We start from the raw sequence: 26,622 nt of genomic DNA, 5'->3' as shown, positions 1-26,622 counted from the left end.
ATGACCCACATTTTAAAAAGTTCATTCAGGCTGCCATAGGAAGGCTCAACTGGAAAAAGTGGAGGGGGTGGGCCTCTGAGTGACCCTGGAGGGGGACAGAGTTGGTGGTAGTATACACTAAGATTTTGGCAATGAAATACTAAACCCGCAGGTCCTTGTTCATCATATTTCTGCCTTGAGTGACCCATGCTTCAAATATTGATGTCAGGACACAGGAGAGAACCAAATGTGAGGTGTGAGACTATAGGTTTAACTGTGGACTTAATGAGTTGGGGACTCCTGTGAGATATTCAAGCGGGATGCCTTAAAGGTGACTGGATCTAGGACAGCCATGGCTCCCATTTCGTCTGTACTCTAATGACCTTTTGGCTCCTCCTCACAGAATCATCCGGACAAAAGTGCAACAACCATTCAATCTTCCCATGGACAACTGTGTGGCAAGCAAGTCCTTGAGCCCAGGACACACACTGAGTGAGTGTGGAGAGATATAACTGTTCTTGCACCCTTGCAAATAGACCGGGTCCACCTACCCACATAAACATAGATGTACACAGAGCCACATGAGAGCATATACATATTCATAACCATGTGTGTGGACTGAGTTGTACCCTGAGATAAAGCCTAACCTAATTCTGGTGGGAGACTCATAGGAGGGAACATGGACATACTTCAGGCAATGGCCACCCTAGGAACCCCTCCCACCAGCAGGCCCCTGGGGGAGAAGGCTCCAGTTTTCCAGAGCTTATCATGTGAAAGCATCAGTGGCTGTAAGGGATTTCATCTTCTCCCACATCCCCATCCTCTCCCCACTCCTCTTCTGCAGTCCCCAGCTCAGCGGTAACGCCTCCAGAGTCACCTCAGTCGGATTCTCTGGGCTCCACCTACTCCATCAATGGGCTTCTGGGAATTGCTCAGCCTGGAAGTGACAGCAAGAGGAAGATGGATGACAGTGAGTGTTAGAGGGGACAGGAGTACAAAGTGGGGTCCTAGAGGGCAGTTTTCTCAAGCTCTGGTGGGGACAGATCCCTTTCCCTTCACAGCCCAACACTTAGTAGGGCTCTGCAACTACCTACCCACCGCTTAGCTGGCCCCTTCCCTCCCTCTTCAGTCCACCTCCTCCTCCACCCTGGACTGGGGGAAGGGTAGAGAAGGTCTCCTGAAAGCTTTCTTCCTGCTTGTGGGACCAGGTGACCAGGAAAGCTGCAGACTGAGCATTGATTCTCAGAGCAGCAGCAGCGCACCCCGAAAACATCTTCGCACGGATGCCTTCAGCCAGCATCACCTGGAGGCAATTGAGTGCCCTTTTGAGCGGCAGCACTACCCAGAGGCTTATGCCTCCCCCAGCCACACCAAAGGTGAACAGGTGAGAAGCCATGGTGGAGAGTGGGGTGAGCAGGATGGGCAAAGATCTATGTGCCAACTCTCCTACCATCAAAGCAACCCCAAGTTATTTCAATGGGCTCAGGGCACAGGCTTCATATAGCATCCAGCCAACCTCCCATTTCTCCCAGTCTTCACCAGAATTTTGAAGCTAGTTCTTTGCTATAAGTAGCTTTTTTAACAATAGAGACAGACCCTATGAATGTAAAGTCTCAGCCCCAAACCTTCCCTTGGTGACTTCAATACCACTCCCAGCCCATCTCTAACTCCTCCTCTCACACACCCTAGGATCCTGTATGACTCAGGCCTCCAAGCACATGAACCAGCCAACCTTGTTCACACCTCTCTGCCCTTGTACACTGTGTACCCTCCTCATAGAATGTCTTTCTTCCTACTCCTTTGCCTGGAAAAATACCAATTCTCTATAATAACTCAGCTTAATCACTCTCTCTGTGAATTTATCCCTGCCTCTGAACTGTGATTCATCCCTTCCACCTCTGTCATGCTGTGTGTTCCACACATGGCTCCTGCTGACTTTTCACATGACATCATAATAATCTAGTGGACAGCGGATTCTTAATGACAAGGCAGTCCCTTCAGACATTGTTTTTACCTCCAGCAGCTAACATCGTCATTACTATTACTTCATTTGTGGTGTTGGAGATCAAACTCAGGGTCTCACACACTCTAGACCATCTCTCTACTGCTGAGCTACATTTTCAAACCAGTCTTTTTTTTTTTAATTTTTTTTTGTTGTTTATTTATTTGAGAGCAACAGAGAGAGAAAGAGAGAGAGAGAGAGAGAGGGGGGGGGTGGGAGAGAACGGGAACGCCAGGGCTTCCAGCCACTGCAAACGAACTCCAGACGTGTGCACCCCCTTGTGCATCTGGCTAACATGGGTCCTGGGGAATTGAGCCTTGAACTGGGGTCCTTAGGCTTCACAGGCAAGCGCTTAACCACTAAGCCATCTCTCCAGCCCACCAACTCAGTCTTTTAATGGTTACTCAACAAAGGTATACCAAATGAATGAGTGGAGAAATCCAGAACAATAAACCCCAAGTGACAGGGAGTTTTTATTTCCAGGTTTTAGAACAGGCAAAACGGATTATAATGGGTTAACTTCTGTGAAAAGTTGACATAAATGTGAGAGGTTCCCCTCCATGAGACCAACTAACACCCTGTAATGCTGACAACCACAGAGCTCCCTGAAATATTATCTGTCAACTGTTCCAGTGTCTGTCTATCTTCACCTCACCCAGTCTCAGTCAGCTGAGAACTTTTCAGGGTGTGGTGTGGCCCCCTCTTTGCTCATATTGTCATTTGATTCAGAAGTGAGGCTTTAAGATATGAGGGCAACAATGGCTGTGATGCCAATAATTGCCTGAATCATCACCAATCACAGACTGGGCTGCTGGCCTTGTGCCAGCCCCCCACAGCTGGCACTCTACATCAGTGATTTTATCGGCCTTAGCTTTGACAGCTACCTAAGAAGGGTAGAGAGAAAGCTGGCTATAAGCAAACTGAGGAAGAAGGCTTAAGTTTTCACCAGATAATTGCACACAGCTGCAGGAGGTAAGTGAGGCCTCACTGTTACGTCTGTAGCAAGTTTCATTATATGAGCAAAAACACAGTGGTGCACACACTATCCACCCTGGGAGAATAAAGAGGCCCTACTGAGGAGAAAGCTAGGCACCTGCACTAGGCAACTGCTAGCTCCCAGAGCCATTTCCTGGCTCCATCCATAAGTTCCTCTTGGTTAGAGAGAGCCTTTGTACCATGCTGGTGGGCATATATGGAGAATCTTGGGATAAGAGACTCAGAGCTAGAGGAGAGCTTTTCCAACTTTTCCATTTGTGTGATGATAACCCAGACCCTGGAGGATGGAAAGACTTGAGGAAGCAGATGGCTACACAGTGCAGGCCTGCCAGCCCTAGTTTCATTCAAATGGTCCTCTGTTCACTATTTTTTACATGGTACCTCCATGTAACCTTTTATTTGAAAACTGTAGGAAACAAAAACATCTGAAAATCAATGGGGGTACTCCAACTCCTTAGCCTATAGTGCAGCAAATCGAGGCCCAGTAAAGTGTTCATCCTGCCCTCACTCATTCTGTCAGCAGGCTGGGTTGTGGGAGTTAGAAAGTACTCCGTCTGAGCCCTTATTCAGTTGCTTTTAGTGACTGACTGTGTTGCCAAAGGAATGTTGTCTCACCCAGGGGCAGAAGGCCCTATAGCATGGAGGTGTCACAAGAGGCACATAACATGGGGTCAAGACATAGGATTCTTGTCTGGAAAACCAAAAAGGGGAAATGTGTTCAACAGATATGTCATGTACCTTCTTGGTTACAATGTCACCCCCAGGTATTGCTAGGGATTCATGTAACCTTTCCCCTATCTTATAAGCCCACCAAGATGTGGATCAGCAGAATATGAGGACAGTGACCAAAAACATGGCTGTTCCTGATGCTTTCCATAATCCTAACATAACACCTACCATTACTAGCTGCTGAAAATCTACTTTAACTGTGCAGTTTTCACCAAACATAAGTGCTAGATATAAAATCACACTTAGTCTGCACAGCAGTCTAGTATAGTAGACAATGATCCCTGTTAGAACTAATGAGAAAAATCAAGGAACCAGGAGTTAAATAGACTATAGCTACCAAAATGATCGTGCAGAACCAAAACGCTAAGTCACTGAAGTTTTAAAGCCTTGGGCTGCTGTGCCCCCAATTCAAGGTCAAACCTTAAGAAAAATATACAGTCATCACTGGAATGTTTAATAAGTTGAATTCAGCACCAATATCATTGACCATATAGCTTTCTTTTTCTCTCTCTTTTGCCTGGATTGAAAACAGAATTTGGATTGTGAATAAATATTTTGATATCAAATCAGCACATTAATAAGGCATTTCAAATTTTTCTTACACTCTCTAGAAATTAGGTATTTTGTTCAATTTCATTAAAGACTGGCTATCAGCAGCCCCATCCTGTCTCTAAGTGGGCCCTTGACAGAATGGAACCACAGCACCATTTAGTCAGTAATTGCTGCTATGTGCTGATGATAGTGCCCTGGTGGCCTCCAGAACTGACTGCAGCTTCCAAAAGTGCCCAGCGTGCACCCAGAAAGTGTTGTGACTCCTTAGAAAGCCAAACTCAATGGAAATTGTTTAAAGAGTTTGCCTTTAGTAAAGCTGTTACATAACTATGGAGCAGCCCTTGATTTCAACTTTATAAAATGTTTCACAGACTGCATTTGTGATGTGTGTGATCTGTATGTAGGAAGCAATGTGGAAAGGGAATCTATGTTCTCCATGACTCCTGGAAAGGGAGTCATGGGGAACATAGATTTATACTCTTGCCTTTAGCTGAATGAGTTCTTTTCTGAAGGAGTGCCTTAGGCCATCTCAATGCTTATGCCAGAGTAAACCCACAAGAATCTAAAATGAACTCTCATTCAAGAAAATCCAGAGTACTTGACAGAACTTAAAAATAAAGAATACTAAGTATCTTTCAAGTTGAACCTGTATGATTCTACTTGCATAGAGATAATAGATAGATACCTAGATGGATGATTGATAAATAGGTCAATCCACCTATTTTGTGGACCAGCGCACTATAACATTTACCCATTGAAATCCACACTCTCCATGTACATAAATGAAATACTTTTGCTGGTCCATGCATGTCACAAAGCTGCTGGTGGGCCTCATAATGATAGAGGCAAATCCCAAATGCCAGCTCTTAGCAAGTGTAAAATGTGGTCACTGTCTTCATTTTATGGCAGCAGTTGACAGCAGGGTCACTAGAGCCTGAATCCTGGCTCTACATCACAAGGGAGGGGCTTCTTCACCTCTGCACCTGCATCTGGACAGGAATCAATTACTAGTGCATTGAAAAACTCTAAACAGGCTTGTGGGATGCCTGCCCTAGGGCTTGGTAGTGTCCTGTACTCTGGTCCCAAATCATACAAAGATTGGAAGGAGACCAGCTCCCAGCCAGGGTATGCACCTCAGAAAGCCACTCTCTGTTTCCAGGCATGGACTCCCATGCCACTAGTGGGCCTTGAATTCTGAGGCTTGGAAACGGACAGGCTCTGGGTGACCTTTAGGACTTTTGAGTCAGAGAATAGGACCCCATCAAGCATACCTGAAGCTGAGCTGAGAAAGAACCGGAAGAGGGAAATGGAAAGCAAAGGATCTTCCCTGAGGTGACTAGAGTCACATTTCAAAGACAGGACAGGAAGGCTGCCTTTTCAACTCCACTGACTTCTCTTTGTTCTCCAGGGGCTCTACCCACTGCCTTTGCTCAACAGTACCCTGGAGGATGGGAAGGCCACCCTGACACCTTCCAATACACCCCTGGGAAGAAACCTGTCAACTCACCAGACCTACCCTGTTGTGGCAGGTAGGCTACCCAGAGGCTGTTAAGCCATCTGGACCTGCCTTCAAGAGCAGGGTGGGCTAAGGGAAAGGGTAGGGGCAGAGGTGGTTGGCTGGCGGAGGAAGGTGTTTGGGGTCCTGGCCTGGAGAGGAGAGGTTGGCTGTGCTGTCTAGGCCTCAAGGTGGTGCCTTCAGAGGTTGGCACCAGTGGGTCTCCTCACTCCCTTCAACAAGGAGGCAGGCACACTTACTGCAGTCTCTCATCTACACTGGCAGAAGGCACAGCAGAGGGGCAGAGAGCTTCTGCTCACTACCTCATTCCCCCTGACAAACTCCATGTAGCTCCCCATCCTAGACTCCCTAGAGCAGCCAGGCCTGCCTGCCCCAGTCCCCTCCCACATCTCATGGCTTGGTTTGTGCATGTTCCCGCCCATCATCTCACATCCCTCTCTCCTTGTTGTCTCCCTCCCTCCAGCAGATCCTCATTCACCCTTCGCCATAAAGCAGGAAACCCCTGAGCTGTCCAGTTCTAGCTCCACCCCTTCCTCTTTATCTAGCTCCGCCTTTTTGGATCTGCAGCAAGTCGGCTCTGGGGGCCCAGCGGGTGCCTCGGTCCCAACCTTCAATGCCTTTCCCCATGCTGCCTCCGTGTATGGGCAGTTCACGGGCCAGGCCCTCCTTTCAGGTACGACAGGGAGGTCCCGGGACTTGCAGGTGTCAAGGGGGGGTGGGAGGGAGACCCTCAGAACCATTCCAAACTCCTCTAATGGGGTCCAGCCCAGTCTCTGACCCCAGTCTAGCCACCCTATTCTCTAATTTTCTAATGCCTCTGGCACCTCCAGTACCACAACACAAGTTTTCATGTAGGGAAAGCCAAGAACCTGAAGGAGCAGACACATTTGGGGATGCCATAAAATTGGGTTTAGCACTCCAAAACCCCATGGGAGAGCAAGTACCCTAAGACAAGGAGGAAGGTGCCGTAAAATGGGAATACCTGGTCTTGGTTTAGAAAGGAAAAAACAAAACAAAAAAAAAAAAAACATTTGAAAGGAAGAAGGCTTATCAATTTCCTAAAAGAATGTGTGGATGAATCTCAAGTGATTCTCCATCACTTGGCTTCAAACCCAGTTGAAATCCAGCACCAGTAAAGGACACTTGGGGTCTCTCAAGTGACTTTAACTGAGTGACTGAACAACTTTACAAAAGTGGGTGTAGGGGCTCCTGTCCAGAACCACATTTGCTCTGAACATTTAAAGCTAGAAGCATGGTAGGGAATCTTATCCTGAGAAGGAGGGCCTAGCAACAGACTTAGAGATGGAAGCAAGGTGAGGGCTAGTCCTGCATCCAGAGTGCAGATTTGTCTTGGGCACAGGTAGAGACCCTTGAAAGTCTTCAGCAATCAGAATTGAGGCTGTTTCAGATGTGAATCCAAGGGGGTCCCAGGACCAAAGAAGGAAGCCAGCTAGATAACAGTTCAACATCATAAGTCTTCATGAAAGAGCTGTCTCAAAGGAGTATATTGAATTACAGAAGTTGTACCTTACTGCCCTCTGATCCCTACCAACCCAGACTGTCTTGAGATCCTAAAGCAAAGGCAAGTGGGACAGGAAGACCTGATACAAAGACATCTGAGTCAGGCAGGCCAGGGACCCATGGTTTTCCAATGTGCTGGAACTTGCAAGGCCAGAGTAGTGACGAGCTGCTATATCTAAAATAAGTGTCCTGCTCCCAGATAGCCTTTGGATTTAAAAACCAGAATCAGAGGAGTTTGACCTTGACCCCCACAGTCTCAAAGGAATCACAGGTCCTCTGACTCAGTTTTTACAGCTGAATGGGTTTTCTGTCTGTGGGACACCTGGGATATTTTCCTTCTCTGTGTACCCCTGAATCTAATGTAGGAGGTTCTCATTTGAGATTGACAGTATGTGAGAAGAGAGGTGGTATTTAAGGATTTGAAGCAAAGGAAAAATTATTGACATGGCTGACTCAGAGATGGGTCATTTGTTTTTACCAAAGTGATGAAAGTGGACAAACTTGTAAGCCTAGTGAAATTATATCACTCAGAGAAAATGGAATGTGGAAGGGGGAGGAGAGAAAAAAAAGGCTCATGTCTGCTGTGGGGCATCAGACAGGATCACTTTTATGTCTCATGGGAATGAGAGGTCAGGGCTGAGGTGCTGGGAACTCAGGTAAAGGATGAGGTTATGAGTGGACGACAATGGGAGCAGTTCTTTAGAGGCTTGGCATGACCAACTGAGAACAAAGGATGGATAGTAGAAACAGGTAGATGTACCATCATAGAAAAGGGCTATGGTATGGCATATGGTTGGAATAGTCCAGAGCAAACTTCCTGACTCTGAAGCCTCACACTTGTCACCCTTTTAAGGCTTCAAGTGTCCCTGTCAACATGCAGTTAGTCAGGGGTTATGCTTCCAGTTTTTATGAGCTATTAATTTAGTGGAAAAGCCTACTCTCTAAGTGAGCTGTGGGCCTTGGAGGTCATCCAATACCTGGGACAAAGCAACTGGCAGCAGACATCAGGTGATCATGCAGGCAACAGACAACAAAATTATACAGGATCAAGGCCAAGTGACCCCCACAGACAAGCACTGGTTGCTGAAGTACAGATAGGAACAACTATGAAGACCAATGGCTGGGCCCCAATGTTAGAGATTCAGCACAAAGACAAGGGCCCTTAAAAAGAGCAATCTGGTCAGCTTGCAGGAACTGGGGCCCAGGCAGATAACCAAAATCAGGAAGAAAGTTGGGCTTATAGTTCAGAGAACTAAGTACAGTTGTGTGGCTTGGAGATATGGCATGACTGCTGGTGCCCATGCTGAGGTCAGGGTATTGGCCTGAACCCCCCTTTTAAATAGTCCACTGGAGGCCACTGGTCAAGATTGTACTGCAGAGACCTCATATACTGGAAGGATGTAGGAGGATAGAGAAAGGATATGAAGAGAACGAGTGCAAGAGTTTGGGAGCTGCAAACCTCTCCAAGAGAGGAAAGAGGTGAATTTGAAAGAAAGGGAAGGAAGAAGTGACCAAATTATTTCCAGGAGTTTGCAGTCCATAATTGGCTCAGCTCAAACCTGCAGAACCTTTCCAACTCCACTGTTCTGTGTGACCCCCTAAAATTCATTCTACCCCATGCAGAAACTCTTTACTTGCTTTATAGAATTTCTCCCTGAGTGACCCTCTTAGTCTGATGGTCCTGCAAGAGTGCCCTTCTGAACCTCAGCTTCTCTTGGGTCAGCAAGAGGAAGAGGAAGCATTAGGACTTGAGAAATATTGACATTCACCTACAATCCCTTTGGACCTTCCCCCCCCCCCCCCCCCGCCGCCCCCAGTAGATTCCAACACACTGGCCACATCAAGGCTATCTTGGCTCTTGCTATTCCAAGGCTGACTCCAACTCAGCTCATCAGAAAGCTTGGAGTTGGGTTTTATCATCAAAGAGGACAGTACCCTCCTCCATCCTTTTTATACAAATTATATTTAGCCCTGCCAAAGAGATTTCTAGGTTGTCATAAATTCTCCTTACTATCAGAGCAAGATAAGGAATTGAAAGGGGGTAATGTAGAGGACAGACATCAAAGGTGGCAAACAAAATGGTCTGAAATCACCTCTACCCTCTGCTGAATTCCTCAACATAATAGTTTTCTGCTTCTGCTCTCTGCCTCTATTTCGAATATTTACCAAGAGTTTTGGAGAACAAAAGTTTCCCTTAGAAAACTCATTTCTTAGCTAGTCAACATAGACTGGGATCCATATCAACTTTTCTTCTATTTGCTTACAAGGGATCTGGGGCACTGAACCTGAGTCCTTAGGCTTTGCAGACAAGGGTCTTCATCGCTATACCATCTCTTCAGCCCTACAATCACATTTTAATCAAATGCATCTTTTTCAACAACACTTTAATAAAATGTGTTCTATTATGCAACAGAGTTGAATCATCCACAGAAAAGCATATAAACTGATTTATTTTCTAAATTTCTTGCACAGTATATTACATTCATTGCAAAGCAAGGAATAATGCCTAAGTACATTTTCATCTACAGTGTTTGTCTACAATGCTGTTTTATTTTGCATCCTGTTCACACAACAGGGCACCTGGGAATAGTTAAGGTATATTTATTAAATCAAAGGGTTGCTGCCTAGATTTGTGTGTGGAGCCATGAAAACAGGGAACAGGACTTTGTAGAAAAGTAGAAAGGGGAGCTGGAGAGATTGCTTAGCAGTTAAGGTACTTGCCTGAAAAGTTAAAGGGCCCAGGTTCAATTCCCCAGGACCCATGTAAGCCAGATTCACAAGGTGGTACATTTGGAGTTTGCAGCAGCTGGAAGCCCTGGCATGCCCATCCTTTTTCTATATCTGCCTCTTTTTTTCTCTCTCCCTCCCTCCCTCCCTCCCTTCCTACCTCCCTTTCTTTCTATCAACTAAATAAAAATAAAATATAAGTTTCTAAGAAAAAAAGAAAAGTAGATAGGTACTGCAGAGAACAGTCACAGGAAAAGGCGAAAGCTGTGAATCTAGGAGAGGTGCACATGAGTCCCCCTGTGGGGATGTTGGGAGGGGGTTCTGGAAGAACTGCAGACTTTTAGTTTCAAGTGGAAACAAAGTGCTTGAGATTATTTTAGAACCTTATTCCTTAGAAGTCTGTCTGAGTCAGTGGACAAATTTTCAGTTGTGGGTCACATGTTGCTTGATTCCAAAGACATTCTTCTGCTGCAAGAATGAAAGTTACAACAGATGTCCAGAGCCACTCACCAGAGATTTCTGACATATATTACCTGTGAAGACACATCTGTTGTTGGGAAGAGAAAACAAAAACAAGCTTCCCTGACCATGATCTCTCCAGGTGACATGGACTCACTTCCTCTCAAATTCCAAGAATCCCCAGCCTTTGCTCCCAGGCAACAGAGCTGGGTACAAGAGCAACCTGTTTTTCAGACAACCGCCTCCATTTTTCCGACTTTCTTTGTACTGAAAATGATTCTGTGACTGTATTAATAGTTGGAATCAAGAAGACAGTTGAATTAACAGCATACTAGCCCCTGACTTCTTTAAAAAGGGGCCATATTGGAAATCTATTTGAGTACAGAGGAGATACATTTATGATGAAGGGCCTTAAAAATGGAGCTGATAAGAGGGCATTCTATACTATGATGGAGTATCTCCAAACTCATAGCTTTTATTTGGTTTTTAAGAAGGATACAATATTTTTGGCTTTTTGAGAGACTTTTTTTTCAGTGCTAGAGATCAAATCCAGGGCCTGTTTATGCTATACAAGTGCTCTACTGCTGTGCTATCTCCAATCATGAAATCTTCCTCTATAAGAAATTAAAGAGTAGGTCCAAGGTTTGAGAGTTCGAGACCACCCTGAGACTCCACAGTGAATTTCAGGTCAGCTTGGGCTAGAGTGAGAAACAAACAAACAAACAAAAAATAGGGCTGGGGAAATAAATGGCTTAGTAGATAAAGCACTGTAAGTGCAACTTTGAGTACCTGAGGTCAGATCCTCAGACCTCACATATGATCCTACTGCACTCTGATCACCTGCCTGCACACACAAGAAAGAAAGAAAAGGAAAGGAAAGAAAGAGAAGGAGGGAGGGAAAGAAGGAATAAATAAATTAAAGAATAGAGTTTCACAGGACTATTAAGAACAGTCTCTGGGATTACATTTTGTGTGGGGGCTCTTCTATCTTTCTAAGAGGGTCAGGTTTCATGATTCTTCATGGTTCTGCTTGGGCAATTGATTCAGAAATATACCATGCTGGGGGAATATTTAGTGAGTAAGGAGAGATGAAGGTTAAAAATCTCAGAATAGAGGACAACCCCCCCCCCCACAATGAATTCCTTTGTAAGAATGATATAGGGTCTAGCGCTCATGGAGTGGGGCCTCACTGGGACCAATGGGTTAAGCTATGGCCTAAAGAGAGTATAAGCCTGAGAATTCTCTATGCTATAAAGCCTGGAACTCTGTACACTACCCAAGTCTAGCTGAAGAAGTTTTGGAGCAAGGCAATGGAAAGTGACAGGACAAGGCCAGGAGGGCAGGGAGTACGTGACCACAGGCCATGAGGGCTCCAGGGAGCAGCAGAACATCACTAGCAAATAGGTGAACTGAGAGCTAAGACTCACCTCTGTTCATGGGAGATACAGACATAGGCCTCAGAGTCTTTATCAACACAGTATGCCAGGAAGTCCCTGCCAATCAGGAATAAGGTAAACCTAAGTTACAAGCTCTTCTGTGAATTAGCTTTGTGTGTGGCAGACAGGAAGATGGTGTTTTACAGAAATTAAGTCCATGATCTGGACTGGATCTAATGCTCATATTCATATTCATTTTCATTCTCTCTCCCTCTCTTCTCCCCTTATTTCCTCCTTCCCACCTCCCCTGCCCTCCTTTCTGTCTTATCAGTAAGGAGGGAAGAAGAAAGGCAAAGGTATCAAACTTGATTCAGCCACCCCTCCTCCCTGCCATGGTACCCATCCATTCCTCACCCTTGCACCCCTCCTTTTACAGTCTTCACACTCCTTACAGTGTTTCTGGCCCTTTAATTCTTTGATAACTCTATGTCAGATGAACAGAACCTACCAGTAGAATTCCAAAGGTTCCACTCAGTCAAAGCTGGGCCTTCAGAAGAGGCCACATAAATGAGAGGGTAGTATCCAGGAGTCACAAAACCTCCATATGATTTTAAATAACAAAACACTGTCAACTCATTTCCAAGAGGATATTTTTTCCTTTAAAAATTTCATTGATTTGTGACCATTTCCAGAACATGTCCATTGTACTAATCAATGTCCATCTGGAGCATGAAATTCTAGGATTGAATTACGCTGATAACTTTAAAGTAATAGGACTAGGATATGTAGGGCTGCTCTCATTTATTTTCCATTTTGTGTATAAAGAAACAGGCTTAGAGCATAGGCAAAGTTCGCCTTGAGATGAATACTCAAGGCCTTATCCCTCTACAGTAAGAGTATGCCACTTGTGTTCATTGGCTTCTTGAGATTGGCTCTAAATGCTGATCTCAGCCTGTGGTCCACCTTGACTTAATGTCTGGCCTAGCTATTTAGCACTTTTGCTCTACATAGACTTTATTCAATAAATATTTGTTGAATGAATCAGTCATCTATAGTGAGTCTCCAGAAAGAGAGTCAGGAAGAGGTAGGCACTATTGTGCTGTTAACTTACAGGATTTCATGGTATGTACCTTCCCACTCATCATTACGAGGTACTCTTCCAAGATCTGGATAACAAAGACCTAGGGCTACAGAAAGAAGCAGTAGTATAGAGGAGATATCCTTGGGAAGTTGGAGAATAGGAACTCTTAGACAGCTCTCAGGAAGGAGGCAGATGGCATTTGTGTCAAATGGTCATGATCTTTAACAGCAGTTTCAGTCAGGGATTAATATTAGCCTCCCCATGGCAAACATGCAGCAATGTGTGTAGACAGTTTGGGTTGCTAACCTGGGTAGAAACTTGCACTGGAATTTGAGGGTAAAGGCCACGGATGTCACTAAACATCCTGCAGTGCACAGAACACCAAAGGATTTACCAGCCAGCAATGCCAGTATTGCTGAAGTTGAGAAACTCAAAAAACATCACTAAGAACTGGTGTGATTAAATCATCACTCATATTGGAGCATTTTAAGGCTAAAATGCCAATGGCTAATAAATATGTTATCACAGTGGTCAACTTGTGGTCATGCATGCAAAAACAGTAATATCACCTTACCATGAACCATATGGATTATGGTCTATACCCACATAACAGAAGAGTGAGGGAAAAAGGGAAGAGGGGAAGGATCCTGGTTGTCAAGTGTGTGTGTGAGATGGTGGGGGGGGGGGGGGAGGCAGGGAGAAGGGTATGAGATCAGGTAAGGTCTGCCAAAAGGAAAGTCTTCACTTCCTGAAATGAAGGAGAGACAGCCAGGGAGAGGGGACTAACCAAGCCACCTTGGTATAACCAAGATGCAGAAATGACCCACAAATTATAGATAAGCTCAAAATGTTTTCTTCTCAGAAATACAATTGACAAACCTGCAGCTCATAGTCAGTATAAAAGCTAACTAGCTCTCATCATGTTCCCTTTTATGTCAGGAATAGCTCACAGGTGTCATGTCCCTCACAGGTTTGATTTTATATTCACTGGGAAGGCCAGGCCAAGGAGTAGGAACTCTTTCTGTCTCAGTGTGAAAATAGTGGTTTATTAGCAATATCTGCCACAGATCCAAAGGAAGGAGAGTGATGGGCCAGAGGACCACACATCTGCCATCCTTTCACATGGCCTTACTTTTCATTCTTCTCAGAGCTGGGATGGAAAGTGTTGGTCTGCATCAAGTGGCCTTTCATGTATTTATTTAGGCTGGCTGCCCCTACTGTGTATGAGGGTAATGAACAGTCAGAAGATATAACCCCTACTCTCCATTACAATGATGACTTTTGTTGTTGTTGTTGTTTTTCAGGGTAGGGTTTCACTCTAACTCAGGATGACCTTAAATTCAGTATGTATTCTCAGGCTGGCCTTGAGCTCATGGTGATCCTCCTCCCTCTGCCTCTTGAGTGCTGGGATTAAAGGCATGTGCCACCACTGCCCGGCTTACCATGACATTTTTATGGATGAAGAAACATAACATTTGTGGAAGTAAAGCCATGGGAGAACAGGGAACAAAGTGGAACTATAGTGACAGGAACTGTTTGCCTGGTGAAACTTTGCTTTTTAGAGGAGACAAGAATTTAAACTCAGAGGAAGAGGGTGAAAATGGGTTTGGAGACTGGCTGTGAAGCGAGTGGAAATGGCCAAGGGAAGACTTAATGATCCTCAGGAGGGTGAGACATGAGCATAGGGCCTTCCCGATACCAACTGATGACTACTGTGTTTTTTCCAGGGCGAGAGATGGTGGGGCCCACACTGCCAGGATACCCACCCCACATCCCTACCAGCGGACAGGGCAGCTATGCCTCTTCTGCCATCGCAGGCATGGTGGCAGGTAAGGGGAGGGGCTGGACAGGAATATTACAAAGAGGAAGTGTTGAATGAATGGTGACACAAGGCAACAAGAATTTAGTTGTGCTGGTATCCTGTTCATCAGGAAAACAGCACTCTTGCTTGTTTCGCCAATTTTTCTTAGTGTCAGCCGGGCCCCTTTTGAGGTATGATGGGGTGGCTCTCTCCTTAGGATCTATATCTATCTGAAACAGAGAAGCAGACTAAGTTAGCACCAGGACAAATGAGATAACACTTACTTTTTTTTTTTTTATAGAGAATTTAATAGGTGTAGGTCCTCTTGTAGCCCATGATTGATGGTAGCTTGATATTGGAAAGTAGGCTTATGTTTGGATATGGTTCTGACTTGTTTCCCAGCTCCAGCTATGGGTCCCGTACCACTGAGGGGATCAGTTAGCCAAATCAAGAGCAGTTGGTTCCCCACCATAGCTGTGTGCCACTATTGGACTGTGTGGGCATCACAACAGGTTATTTGCTGCTAATAAAAAAAAAAAAAGAATTTAGTTGTGTCTCATTCACAGCATTCCCAAAGGGCATAGGAGAGTGGACCATGGGATACCTTCTTGTAAACACCAAGAGAAAATTCTCTGCCATCCTGGCTCCTTCTCTCATTGCAGCTCATACTCCTCCTTCCCAGATATCTCACATAACCTACTATGATGAAAACAGAGGAGTTGAGACAGACCTGTGTTCAAGTCCAAGATCCTCCACTTTGCACATTCATTCTACTAATGGAGTATACTCTAGGGGCCCACCTGACACTGTAAGCCAGACATAAACCAAGTCCTCAAGACCAACAGTTTAAATCAAACTGGATATATCTCAGTTTGCCTTTCTGAATGTGAACAGTGATGATGATGATGATGTGATGACAATGAAGAGCAAAATAATAGTGATGACAAAAATCACTTGAAACACATCTTCCTTTGTATCCTATGCTCACTAAACCATGCATGAGTAGGGTCCAAGTTCTGTATACTCTGAGGATACCACAGAGTATAGGATGAGCTGGAAGTATTCGTCCATGCTCTTTTTAACTGTCCTAGAATCTTGCCTGCCAATGCATTTGGGCTTCTTTCTTTGCCAATCATCATCCCACTGGTGACCCAAGATGTCAATGCCCAGACAAATAAGTACAATGGCAGTTTCTTTAGGAAAGTCTCCATTCCTTTAGGAGTTATGTGGAAAAGTCCCTGGAATGTATGATACATAAACAAACCATTTCCATTGCCCAGAGGTCTAGGGTTCTGAAGCTTTGGGAAGGGTCTCTGAACTCAGGGCACATATGACCTCCATGCCAACCCTGGATCTGTCTCTCTAGCTCTTACCCCAGAGACTTGACCCATTCCACTAACCCTGCTTCTCCCTGCCAGAGGTTAATGTTTGCCAGCCACCCCCTCTAGGTACCTTATGCAGAGGCAGGTGGGCTGGGCTGTCCTGGGCAGAAGGAGGTAAGGGAGAAAGAAGGAGGCTCTGCTCCCTGGGAACCTGCTGAGTTGGCACTTGTTGCTGCCCGGTTACCGTGGCGATGTGCTTAATGCAGCGTTGAAAATACAGAATACTGACTCCTCTCTCCCTTCTGGCCCCAGACTCCCTCCCTCTCTCCCTTCCTCTTCTGGAGCGTGAAATGAGATTGGTCAAGATAAAAAAGGAAAAGATTCAGTTATTTTTTTAAGAGTGTGGATAATGGGGCCTCTCAATCAAAGTCCCAGGCTCCAGTCTGCTTCCCCACCTCCCTCCAAGCCCTCCACTTTCCCTGCTGCCTACTTAGAGGAGACAGAAGAAACATCAAGGAAGGTTTTTCTCTTAATTATGAATCATCCTGAGGGCAAGCCCAGGGCAAGGAGTTCCTGGGTCCAGATTCTGACCTGTGAGGTAGCTGGAGGGCATGGGGCCTCTCAACAAAGTTTACTTCCAAAAAACCCTTGTTCAGAGTGAGTGCTGTAAAGAAGCTTGGCCTTCAGGTGTGCGCATGCACACATACACACACACACACACACACACACACACACGCACACACGCACACCTCTACCACATGAAACACAAGTGAATTGCAAAAGTGAAGGCCTAACACAGTGGACTGGCTTCCAGTAAGTTGCATGCAAATTAATTTTCAGGAAAAACAATGTCCTTTCAATGAACCACCTGGTCCCTACAAATACTCTTGTGCAAAGGACTTCTTAAGAACATTTTTTTTTTTAGAAAAATAATGTGTCCATCACTGCCTATGATCTCCCAGTTGACTGTAAATTCTCTCAATAATAGTCAATAAACTCATTAAGCACCTACTGCATACTTGTAAGATACATCATAAATGCTTAGAGTCAGCCATGCTAACTAAATTCTTTAGTGGGTTTTGGAAAGGAAGATGTGAGAATTTATTATGACTTCATATATATGAATAACTTTGTTTCTCATTTAATCCTCATAATAAGACTAGAGGCTCACAGTTTTATAGATATAGAAACCGAGGCTTAGAAAAGGTTCAATATTAAGTGTCTGAGATGTACAAATACAGGCATTTTGATTTCAACTTTATGTCTTTTTTTTCAATATACTGCAACCCATCATAACATAAATAAAGACACAAGCTATGGCTGGGCCCCATTATCAGTTAATGGAATTCACATCAGTTATACAGCAGAACCAATAGCTCCAGATAGTTAGACACATCCAGCAACCTCTCCATGCATTTATCCACCCTTCCTTTTTCCACCTGTCTTTTTTTTTTTTTTTTTTTTTGAGGCAAGCCCAACAGACTAGCCTTTGTTTTTTTTTTTTTTATGTGAGAAATTGAGAGCAAGAGAGAGAATTGGCATGCCAGGGCCTTCAGCTGCTGCAATTAAACTCCAGACACAAGCACCCCCCTGTGCACATATGTGACCTTGTGTGTTTGCAGCACCTTGTGCATCTGACTTATGATATGGAGAATCAAACATGAGTCCTAAGGCTTCACACCAAGTGCCTTAACCTCTAATCCATTTCTCCAGCCCTACACTTATCTTTTTAATCCATAACATCCATTCATCCACCCAGTCTTAACCACCCATCTTTATACACACACACACACACACACACATATATATATATGAACATGTCATATGTATTTTTCCATCTGTTCACTTGTCCATCTATCCATCCAGCCATCTATTCATCATTCCATCTACTTATCTTGTCATCTATCCACCCAGCCATTCTATTCATCTATATTTCTATCCTTTTTTTCTATCCTTTTATCTATCCATATTTCATCCATTTTTCTTCATTTTTCCCCATGTATCCATCCTTTCACTTGTCCACCTTTCCATCCACCTTTCCAGCACCGACCCTCTGATTACAAATATTTCCATTATTCACATTCAATCCATATTTTCACCTTTTTAAAGATTTTATTTATTTATTACACAGAGAGAATGGGCATGGAAAGGCCTGTAGCCACTGCATACGAACTCCAGATTCCTTTGCCACCTTGTGCATATGGCTTACATAGGACCTGGAGAATCGAACCTGGGTCCTTAGGCTTTGCATGCATGTGTCTTTAAGTGCTAAGCCATCTCTCCAGCCCCATATTTTCACCCTTTAAAAATATTTTATTTTTATTTATTTATTTATTTATTCGAGAGAGAGGGTGAGGGAGAAAGAGACAGATAGAGAATGAGCATGTCAGGGCTTCTAGCCCCTGCAAACAAACTCCAGGCACATGAACCACCTTGTGCATCTGGCTTACATGGGTCCTGGGGAGTTGAACCTGGGCCCTTTGGCTTTGCCAGTAAGTGTCTTAACCACTAAGCCATCCCTACAGCCCTCACCTTTTTTAGGTAATCATTTTTGTTTAACAAATACTAGTGATCTGTTGTATGGGCTAGGGGCACAGAAATACACAAGACATGGCACTTAAAACCTGATGATGGAATAAATAGACAGTATAAAAGTCAGTGAGGGTTGGAGATATGGCATTTACCTGTGAAGCCTATGGACCTATGTTTGATTCCCCAGGACCCATGTAAACCATATACATAAGGTGGTGCATGTATCTAGCATTTGTTTTCAGTGACTAGAGGCCCTGGAATGCCCATTCTTTCTTTTGCTATATCTACTCAGCTCTATTTCTCTATCAAAATAAATAAATGAAATATTTAAAAGATAGTGAATGAATAAGCATAATATCAGATAGAGATATGTATTTGAATATAATAAAGATTTGATTTTGCAATAAGACCCACAAGGAAAAAAGAATAACTACTTTTGAATGGGTAAGCAGGGGAAGCCTTTCAGAGAAGATATTCAAAGTGGTTAGCCAAGTGATAAACTGTGGCTGGCCATCCCTGCCTCAAAAGAACAGCAAGTTCAAAGGCCCTAAGGCAGTAAGAAACTAATTTAGCACAATGGCACACAGAAAGAAGGCAAGATTATCATAGAACAGTGAGCAATTAAGAAAGCACTACAAAAACAGGAGCTTTTGGTAGCAAGCAAAATCATGTTTTAAAATACTGTTCAAACCCCTGGGAAAATAGACTGTAGGTGGTTGAGAGAGATAGCACATAGACCAGACTAGGGCCAGGGAGATAGCTGTAATGGAAAAAAGAGACATTGGAAATATGCTTTGGTGATAGTTCTAACAAAACCTAATGGCAAATTAACTACCAGGCTGAGAAATAGAGGCAACTAGAGGAAACTCCATGGGTAATGGTGGCAAGTGTATTCGTGGGAGACTAGAAGAGAAACTGGTGTATCAAGTGGCAGGTGGAAATCAAGAATGCAGAGGGCCATGATGGGATTGAGATGACTATTAAGTATTCAGCTGGAATGGCAACAGACCATGATCAACATCTGAAGTCAGAACAGAATCCTAAATAGAATATAAGCTTCAGCTGATGTACACAGTGGTTATTTAATGCTAAGGGGTTGAACAAGTTCACTTGAAAGAGAATATGGATGGAAATTTACAGAAGGCTTACGCACCAAAGCCGGGCTTCTTCCACATACGTTAAAGTAACAGAAGGAACCAGTAGAAAGTGAATAGAGAAGACAGGCAAGTTACAAAACATGCCAAGAAACTGGGCATCATGAATTCCAAAAGCAGAGGGAATGAGGGGCTAAGAGGCTGAGGGAGTTATGGTCATTGAAAGGGCTACTGAAATGACCAGGTTAGAATCTGTAGGCTTTGCTTGGGTAAACACTGGCTTGACTGGAAGAGAATGGGAGAGTGAAAGCAGAGACCTAGAGCAGAGAGCAGTATTATTAGCTAGAGAGGGATGTGAGAAGAGGATTAATAATAATAATAATAATAATAATAATAATAATAATAATAAAGATAGCACAGCATGTTTCTAGGCTGGAGGGAATAAAGAATCAAAAGGAGAGACCACTGAAGCAGGAAAGAGAATAATTGTAGGGGCTAAATGGAAAGATGAATGGGGTGACATGTAAAAACAAAGAGAACAGACTGGCCTTTCATATGCACAGGGACATTTCATCCTTTGTGGCTGAACACAGGTTGACAGATCTGTGTGATGATACCATACCCAAGGGTGTATTACCACCCCAGCTCAGCTCCTAACCCAGCTTCCCTGTGACTGAAGCAGAGAAGTACACAGCAGGTGTTAAATAAATAAGTGTAGTGTGAATGAATGCATGAATGAGTGACAAAATGGGAGGGCAAAGATCTCTCTTCCTTGTCCCTTAGCATTTGCATTGGCCAGCATTTAGATAAGGGCACAGGGTGGGGCACTGGTTATGTTGGCCTCCTCCAAGAGCATGTTGAAACCAGGGAGACAAAGTACACCAACAGTGAGCAGGGACAGTTTCCACTGTGGGCTACTAGAGCAAGTACCTGCTTCTAGCTCAGGCTCTCATTGAACATGTGGCTTTAGGCAAGGGTCTTTCACCCTCTCCATAGCAGTTCTTTCATATGTTAAGTGAATGGTTGAGTTATATAATATCCTTTTTCTGAGGCTAGCCCAATAGACTAGCCCTGTTTTAAAAAATGATTTTTTAAATTTATTTATTTATTTGAGGGGAGGTGGGCAGAGAGAGAGAGAAAAAGAGAGAATGGATATGCCAGAGCCTTCAGCCACTGCAAATGAACTCCAGACCTGTGTGCCCCCTTGTGAATCTGGTTTATGTGGGTCCTGGGGAATTGAACCTGGGTCCGTTGGCTTCACAGGCAAATTCCTTAGCCACCAAGCCATCTCTCCAGCCCTAGCGCCCCCCCCCCACCTTTTTAATGAGAGGGAGTGAGAAAGAGAGAGAGAGGGAGATAGAGAGAATTGGTGCTCCAGGACCTCCAGCCATTGCAATTGAACTCCAGTCGCATGCGCCATCTTGTACGCATGTGCAACCTTATGTGCTTGCATCACCTTGTGCATCTGGCTTATGTGGGAGCTGGAGAGTCAAACAAGGGTCCTCGGGCTTTGCAGGCAAGCACCTTAACCGCCTAAGCCATCTCTCCAGCCCAGAACATTTCTTTTTAAAAATTTTATTTATTTATTAGAGAGAGAGAGAGAATGAGAATGGGCATGCCAGGGCCTCTGGCCACTGCAAATGAACTTTAGATGCATGCACCTTGTGCATCTGGCTTACACGGGTCCTGGGGAATCAAATCTGGGTCCTTTGGCTTTGCAGGCAAGTGCCTTAACCTCTAAGCCGTCTTTCCAGCCTGAGTTAGATAATTTCTTTTTCTCGATTTTATCTTTTTCTCAATTTTTCCTTCTTCCCTCCCTTCCTTCTTGTACATATATTTTCTGACAAATCTGTATTTGGCTTAGTCCCTAACCTGAAGAGAATAGATCACTGGGTTCTTATTGTGAACTCATTCCTAGATGGACCCCCTAGAGACTGAGAGTAGCCTTCTTCTGTCACAAGCTCTCTTCTCTTTTCTATGCTTCCTGTGCAAATACCTACTTCTCAGCAAAGAAGCAGTCCCACTGGTCCCAGCCCAGGCTTTAAGACTTGTTTCATGACTGCTTTGAGTTTCCGGTGAACTTTATTTTAGCAGGTTTCATTAGAAAATAATGAAAGCCAACATTTATTGGATGTAATGTGTATTATCTCACTTACTCCTCAAAAAAACCCTATGAAACAGAGACAATAGTTTTCCCCATTTGACAGAAGAGGACCTCATCCAAGTTTCCACTGTCAGAAAGGAGGTGGAGATTTAACTTCAGCCATCTTCAGAGCTGAGGAGTTTTAAATCTTCCATCCCAAGAGTGCAGAAAAGACACAAGGAACCATAGAAGGCCCTTAGCTCATAGTTGCAGAGGAGTTTCTGAAAGGTGTTTTGTGAATATGCATTGGATCTCAATGTTGGCATGAACCTGACTTTGTAGTAAATGAAATCATAAGTACATAAAGGAATTATCTGTAATTTAGGGTCAGGAGTTCTAAGATCAAGTGATTTTGTTCCTCTCTCTCTGAGTGTGTGCGTGCATGTGTGTGTGCATGTGGGGGGGGGCAGAGAAGGGGGGGGGAGAAAGATTGCACATGCCATAGCACACATGTGTAGGTCAGAGGACAATTTTCAGGATCTCTCATTCACAGCTTCATTTACCAGGCTACAGCTTCTGGAGGTTTCTCCTATCTCTGTCTCCCTTCTCACTATAGCAACCATTAACTATAGTATCCAGTTTTTTACCTTGGTTTTGAACTCAAGCACTCACACTTGCACAGCAAGCACTTTATCCACTGAGCCAACTCCCAAGCCGTAAGGGTCATGTTCTACCCCACTATTTATCAACAGTGTAATTTGAGGCAAATTACTTAATCAGGCTGCACTCCAATTTCCTGTTCTACAAAGTAGCACTTTGTACGATGTTTTTGAGACAGAAAAGGCATAATGTGTAGGAGTCAATTGTGCAAGCTGTAAGTTCAATACCAAGCACCAATAATAGTTGTGACTTTACTCCTGTTGTATAAGGGAATTCTCAAGTAATTTAGTTGGTAAATAAGTTTTGTCAAAAGCCCAGGATCTACTCATAGAAGAAGGTAATTTGAGTAAGTTTGTGTGAATTGATGCACTAAGTTTGCTTAGAGACAATTTCCAGAGTAAGTCCTACTGCCGTCTTCCTAAGAGGTTGATGGTTTATACAGCCTCCCTTCTCTCCTTCCTTTAGACCTTTGCACCCATCTACCCACACATGCACATCCATTTACACATGCACATGCACACATACTCAACATATATCTAGGGAAGCTGAAAGGTTCTTATACATCAATTCCCTCTTTGACCACCTACCATGGAACCTTCTGTAAAGTACCTTCTGCAGCAAGTCCAGGCAGCAGGAAAAGAAGAGTTAGAATCTGGGTTCTAGAGTACCAGCACAGCTTCCACACTTCTCCAGGGCACTACCCAAGGTAATCCATACTGAGGGATAATGGAGGGGCCTTCTAAGTTTAACTGTTCCTGCCCCACTTTCACCTGACACTTCTCTGTGCTACTTCTTGGGCTCATCCCTGCCAGCTCTACAGATCCTTCTTTCCATCCCAGGTCCTATATTAGTGCCATAGCCTCATTGATCTCTCATTTATGTGCCTCCAACAGGAAGTGAATACTCTGGCAATGCCTACGGCCACACTCCCTATTCCTCCTACAATGAGGCCTGGCGATTCCCCAACTCCAGCCTGTTAAGTAAGTTTCTGGGGCTTTCCAGCCTCTCTTCTAGGTGGGATAGGGGAGAGGAGGGAAAACTCAAAACTTGTCTGACTTTAGATAGGTTGCAGGTGAGATGGAGGGCCTGGAAAGATGGGTATTGTTTGTAATACAAGAAAGTAGCAGAAGGGCAGAGTATCTACTGATTTTAGGGGAGAGAACAGAAGGCCAGACTGTATGCCTTCTATCTCTCTTCTGTTCTTCATGGCCATGTCTGTTACATTTTTGTTTTTCATAAGATTCAGGGATCAGACATTAAATGGCAAGGGTAAGAGGGAGGGCAAAGTTAGATTCAAGGAAAGCCAGAGATAGCCGTCTTGCCTGCAAGGGCTTACACTCCCATCAGGAGATACTGCTCAGGTGCTCCATGCAACTGTACATACTGCCTGCTGCTCTTCTTGGAAGAAGAAGCTAAGATGCCCTCTTTTTGCTGCCATTGACCATCTAAATGGGTCAAAAATTATTATGAGCCAATAGCAAAGCTTTATTCCACCAGGTTCCGCATATTTGTCTTGAGACATGAACAGTATTCAGAGCTGAGGTCCAGAAAGTGTACTGAGTTTTCAGTGAGCTGGGAGGCTGTCTTTGCCTCTATCTTGCTTTGGAGGATTGGACTGAATAGAGAAGAGTCTCAGGAAAGCAAGCCCATGCACAGGTACTTGAGGAAGCACTTTAGAACCTTTCCTGAGTGGTGGTCCTGGGGCTTTCAGAACAAACCTGAGCCAGAGAGAAGCAGTGGGTTCAAGGGTGGCCAACCTCACAGTCACCATGGCAGGCTGCTTTCTCTCCTATTGTCATGTCCCAGTGTGCCAGAAATGACCTGGACTATGTTGGCCAGATGTGTTCAACTCCAAACCACCTTTTTGTTCAGTTTAGTCAGAAAGATGAAGGCAATGAGGCACATAGGATTTCACGCACCTTCTTCCTGAGCCTTCCCACATTACCCACCCAATAGGTGTTCATAGTACCTCAAATCCAGACCACCTGTGACCAGTCTAATGCACCTAGGTATTCACAGGAAGGTTCCCTGGCCTATCACTGTTTGGGCAAGGCTGGCTGGAGAGGGTCCCAGTAGCCCCTCAGTGTGCTTGATTCTTGAGGTTCCATATGTAAGTATTCTTCACTGACCATTCCCTAGCAAGGGTGTTGAAGGTCAGAGCAATCATGGAAGCAAGGGGCAAGAAGTCATTATTTTTTCTTGCCAGAGACTCAAAGGTGAGGCCAGAGAAGGAGGAAACAGGACTGGAGAGGAGTTAATCTTTGATGATCAGATAGACCAGGGAATTAATGATTAACATGTGCTGTCTTAAAGGTCAGCAGATGCAGGGGAAAGCTGTGGTGCAACTTCTCCTCTGACCAGTGGTGTTGTTATTTTTTTAACCTGTCCAGGTTCCCCATATTATTATAGCTCCACATCAAGGCCAAGCGTACCACCCACCACTGCCACAGCCTTTGACCATCTGTAGTTGCCATGGGGACAGTAGGAGCAATCAGGCAACAGGAGGACTGGGCCTGGGACAGCCCCAGAGAATCATACAAAGGAATCTTTATTTATTACACAAAAAACAACCACAATTATAGCATTTCAGCTCACTTCCCTGTGTGGTTAATTTAATGAACCATGAAAGACAGGATGACCTTGGAGAAGGTCCTCCAAGACTCCTTTAATGAGGGCCAGGAGTTCTACGATATGAGAACCATCCTATTCCAAAAGAGACAGTTTTGGAGGAGAAATGTGTCCAGGCTGGTACCCACCAAAGGAAAGAAGAGGCAACACAAGGAACTTTGAAGGGGATACAGTAATACTGTCTGTGCCCAAAGGTGCACAAGGGCACCTGCATGATGCTGTCATCAACACAACTTCAGCAACTGTGGACTGTAAGCAAGTCCTTCTGGCCCGTAAATCAGCCTGGGGCCAAGTCTCTCCCCGTCATTCACCCTGCAAGTCACCTCCTTCAGTCTTCAGCTACCTGCTCAGCTTTCTGCTCAGCTTGCTTGACTCTTCCTACACCTCCTTCCCAATTGTGAGGAAGGGCTAGGTGAGTTAATCAGCAACTTCACCAGGATGTCAGCTGACCCACCCTCTGCCTGCTGCTGTGAGTTTACCAGCACCACCTTAGCCTCTCTTCCAGAGGCCTTTAGAGACCAGCCCAAAGCAGCTGGAGACACAAATTCCTGAGGGCCTTCACACCTGGGAAGCACAGTGAGGACAAAGAACATATAATGGCTGGGACCACTTCATCTTCCCAACAGCACCTGTCACATCAAGTGTATTCTCTGCAACTCTGGCCCACAAGCCATGCTGAAGCCACCCTCTGAAAGCAGCAACAGGTTTCCTCTCTGGCCCCCATACCACTTGACTGTAAATACTGTAAATGAATCTTTGATTGGGTCAAGCTCCCCTCTTTACACTCTGCAGACTTTGGCCTCTGAGTGAATTTTCTCCCTACCATGTTGGGCTTTTCTCCTTAATGTTTCCTTTTTTAAAGAAGACCCACCATTACCACACAACTCAATAAACCATTACTCTTGGTCTCAGGCTTTGGAGTTAGCTGGGAAAAGATGCACCTTGGAACTGGGCTTTTTCCCTAAGCTCAGAGCCAAGTGACTAACAAGCTGACTTTGGGACTATGGGTTGGAAGGGACCATCTAATGCCCCAGGTTTTGGCTTAGCATCCCCCCTCATGCCCTTAACAGTTGTCCAATGCTGTACTATACACCAGTTTTTCTAGCTTTGTGTTCATCCACTGAGTATATCCCAACATTAACCATGCATTTGGCATACTGTCATGCCAGTCATGTACTTCTTATATGCAGTAGATTTGGGTATTACAAGAAAGCCAGAGCATCAAGGATGAGTTGGGAAAAGTTCCAGGAAGTTATAGGCTAGAACCCACATAATCAGTTTTCAAAGACTTCTTGGTAAAACCAGGTTCTCCTTATGACAGGCACAGTGTGGAAGACATCATGTAAGTTAAGTTTCAATTACCCCAGGTTTGCAGAGAGGAAAATGAAGCTTAGAAAGAAAGGAGATGATGTGGTTAAGGTAGAAAGTCCTGAATTCAACCAAATTTTCTGACTGTAACTCCAGCAATTTCAGCCAGTATCACAGGGCCCTCTTCAGGCCTAACGGGACCCAAGGGACATTAGGGTTGGCACTAAAGGTCTATTTTCTTTTGTCCTTCACAGAT

General features: G+C 44.5%; 1 protein-coding gene across 13 annotated transcripts in view; it reads left to right on the top strand.

Annotated features, from left to right (window-relative positions):
• Pax8 (paired box 8) overlaps window positions 1-25,971 on the top strand; it is a 66,704-nt gene extending 40,733 nt beyond the window's left edge. For 4 of the 13 annotated variants that reach the window (XM_045148199.1, XM_045148197.1, XM_045148195.1 and 1 more), the window contains 8 exons: window positions 383-471; window positions 824-949; window positions 1,188-1,363; window positions 5,667-5,787; window positions 6,238-6,447; window positions 14,666-14,767; window positions 23,324-23,410; window positions 24,821-25,971. In XM_045148199.1, the coding sequence (XP_045004134.1) occupies window positions 383-471; window positions 824-949; window positions 1,188-1,363; window positions 5,667-5,787; window positions 6,238-6,447; window positions 14,666-14,767; window positions 23,324-23,410; window positions 24,821-24,897 (988 nt within the window). In that variant the 3' untranslated portion in view covers window positions 24,898-25,971. The remainder of the gene's footprint in view (window positions 1-382; window positions 472-823; window positions 950-1,187; window positions 1,364-5,666; window positions 5,788-6,237; window positions 6,448-14,665; window positions 14,768-23,323; window positions 23,411-24,820) is intronic. The other 9 variants (XM_045148198.1, XM_045148196.1, XM_045148203.1 and 6 more) reach the window with 6 other exon arrangements.
• The last annotated feature ends 651 nt before the right edge of the window (window positions 25,972-26,622 follow it).

The sequence above is a fragment of the Jaculus jaculus genome, chromosome 4, assembly GCF_020740685.1.
Source record: "Jaculus jaculus isolate mJacJac1 chromosome 4, mJacJac1.mat.Y.cur, whole genome shotgun sequence".
In the NCBI taxonomy this organism is placed as follows: domain Eukaryota; kingdom Metazoa; phylum Chordata; class Mammalia; order Rodentia; family Dipodidae; genus Jaculus; species Jaculus jaculus.
The sequence above is the reverse complement of the archived record's forward strand: the minus strand, read 5'-3'. Positions and strand labels throughout refer to the sequence as shown.